The sequence below is a fragment of the Gekko japonicus genome, unplaced genomic scaffold (genome assembly GCF_001447785.1).
Source record: "Gekko japonicus isolate JY-2015 unplaced genomic scaffold, Gekko_japonicus_V1.1 scaffold3155, whole genome shotgun sequence".
In the NCBI taxonomy this organism is placed as follows: domain Eukaryota; kingdom Metazoa; phylum Chordata; class Lepidosauria; order Squamata; family Gekkonidae; genus Gekko; species Gekko japonicus.
This window is the reverse complement of record NW_015174934.1, coordinates 10,062-12,374: the sequence shown is the minus strand read 5'-3', so window position 1 is coordinate 12,374 and position 2,313 is coordinate 10,062. Positions and strand designations below refer to the sequence as shown.

The 2,313-nt window shown below is 54.7% G+C and overlaps 1 protein-coding gene across 1 annotated transcript in view; it reads left to right on the top strand.

Annotated features, from left to right (window-relative positions):
- LOC107122070 (inter-alpha-trypsin inhibitor heavy chain H2-like) overlaps positions 1-2,313 on the top strand; it is a gene marked incomplete at its 3' end in the record, with an annotated part of 27,338 nt that overhangs the window by 15,375 nt on the left and 9,650 nt on the right. Inside the window, exons 4-5 of the mRNA XM_015425097.1 lie at positions 447-551; positions 1,859-2,021. Of these exons, the coding sequence (XP_015280583.1) occupies positions 447-551; positions 1,859-2,021 (268 nt within the window). The remainder of the gene's footprint in view (positions 1-446; positions 552-1,858; positions 2,022-2,313) is intronic.

The following is a 2,313-nucleotide window of genomic DNA, read 5'->3' as shown; positions in this document are numbered from 1 at the left end:
GGTTTGGGGAGGGGAGGGGCCTCCGCAGGGTAAAAGGCCATAGACTCCACCCTCCAAAGCAGCCATTTCCTCCAGGGGAAGCGATTTCTGTTGTCTGGAGATCAGTTGTAATAGCGGGAGATTTCAAGGTCTCACCTGAAGGTTCGCAATGCTTTTTCAGCTCCGTTTTTCAGCTCCCGAGAGTTCAGCGGCATTTCTCCCTATTAACTGTAACAGCGGGAGATCTCCAGGCCTCACCTGGAGGTTGGCAATACCGTTTTTAGCCCCTGAAAATTCAGAGGCATTTCTCCCCATTAACTCTCCTCCTCCCTTGGGCTTCTATGATTAGACGAATTTTCCCTTCTTCGGTGTACTTGTGGCTCTTTCAGGAGAGAGGCGGGAGAGGACGGTTCTAAATCATGAAATGTCCTTGGATCAGATCCCTCTTTGCTCCTTCTGTCTTTCAGGAATGTCAACGGCATCACGTTCACCAGCTCGATCAAAGAGAAATCCGAAGCCCGCAGCCAATATGCACAAGCCAGGGCCAGGGGCAAAACGGCTGGGATACTGAGGTACGGACCTTGACTGCATAGCTTTCCGGTCTCTTGTTACCACAACAGGAGAGCTAGAGTTGATGTCGTGGTTAGAAAAGGGGGCGGGCAGAGGTGGGGAAAAACCCCAGCTGCTCTCCATCCCCCCCCTCATGTGTGCCTCCTCCACCCCGGCCAGGCGCAGAGAGAGAGCGAGAGGGGCGGGTGGGCAGAGACCCTCGATCCCCGCCACCTTTTCTCTCTCGCTGGGAGGGGGTTCAGCTGCTGCGGGGCCCTGCTCCCCTCTCCGGCCCCTTCCCATGGTGGCGGTGATCGCCCGCTGGCCACCTGAGGGGGGAGGGCGGGCGAGCTGCGGAGCCGCCTCCCCCACCCCGGCCGGGTACACAGAGAGAGCGAGAGGGGCTGGCGGGCAGAGACCCTCGATCCCCGCCGCCTTTTCTCTCTCGCTGGTAAGGGTGGTGGGGGGGCGCAGTTTGGCACCCCTGAGGGCCAGCGCGCCCTAGGCGAGCAGCTAGCTCGCCTAGCAGGCGAGCCGGCCCTGTGTCTTCCCCAGGCTCCATCCCCAAATCTCCAGGAGTTTCCCAACCTGAAGGTGGCAACCCTTCCCCTGCATCTCTCGCTGGTGGCCGGGGGGGCTTGGCAACCCTAACTGGTAGGAACTAGGGTCTCAGGTAGAAGTCTTCCACATTACCTCCTCTCTGGCCCCTTGAACTGGACAGGCCAGGGATTGAACCTGGGACCTTCTGCATGCCTCCACTAAAACACTGCTTCTCCTCATGTGATATTACCAGGGATCATTTCATAGAAAAAGAGGTGCAGGCGCTCATTAGCATAACTCGTTAGCATAACTTATTTGCATATGCCACACCCCCTGCCATCGCCAGAAGTGTGTCAGAAGGCAACACCCACTGCAACTTACCTGGCTGCTTCTTGCTCCTCGTGGCCCAGGGCTGCTGGGAGCAGGGGGCGGGGCTTGTTGCATGTGCCCACCCCCTGGGCTCTTTACTGCCGGAGTTCCACTCCTGGGCGCTCCTGCAGGAAATGTCCCCTGGATATTACATGGGATAGCTAGGAACAAAGCCTTCCTTTTGGAAGCTCTGTGATCACGATTCGAAAAACACCAAAATCACTGAAATGCTCCATTTGTGTTGACTTCCTACTGGACAAAACGGTTGCATGAATATTCTCTTTTCCGGCCAAATAAAACGTTTCATAGCAAACCGATGTTTTTGGTTTTAAGACCGTTATGGGATCTACCCTTCCCATTGAGAGACTGCGTGTCATCGGCGCATTAAGATTGTCTTTTGCATCCTGTTGACTGTACCCAGGAGCAACTCTCTCGACATGGAGAACTTCAAAGCCGAACTCAACGTGCCCGGAGGGACCAAAGTCCAGTTTGAAATCCATTACCAAGAGCCGATCCGGAGGAAACTGTCATCTTATGAGCACATTATCCCTTTACAGCCTGGCCGGCTGGCTAAACACCTAGAGGTAAAGGCTGACCGTTTGATTCCTGCAGCTGAGCATTTGATGTAATGACAGAGGAAACCAGGGCTATTTTTGGGCAGGAACGCACAGGAACGGAGTTCCGGCTGGCTCCCAAGTTGGCCACACCCAGCAGGAACTAATTAGCATAATAGGCCACACCCAACAACAGAAACTCATTAGGATTGGCTACATTAGGGGTGTGTGGCCTAACATGCAAAGGAGTTCCTGCTACAAAAAAAGGCCCTGGGTTTTGACCACAAACAAGGTCAACAGAATAAGAAGGGAAAGGTGGGTG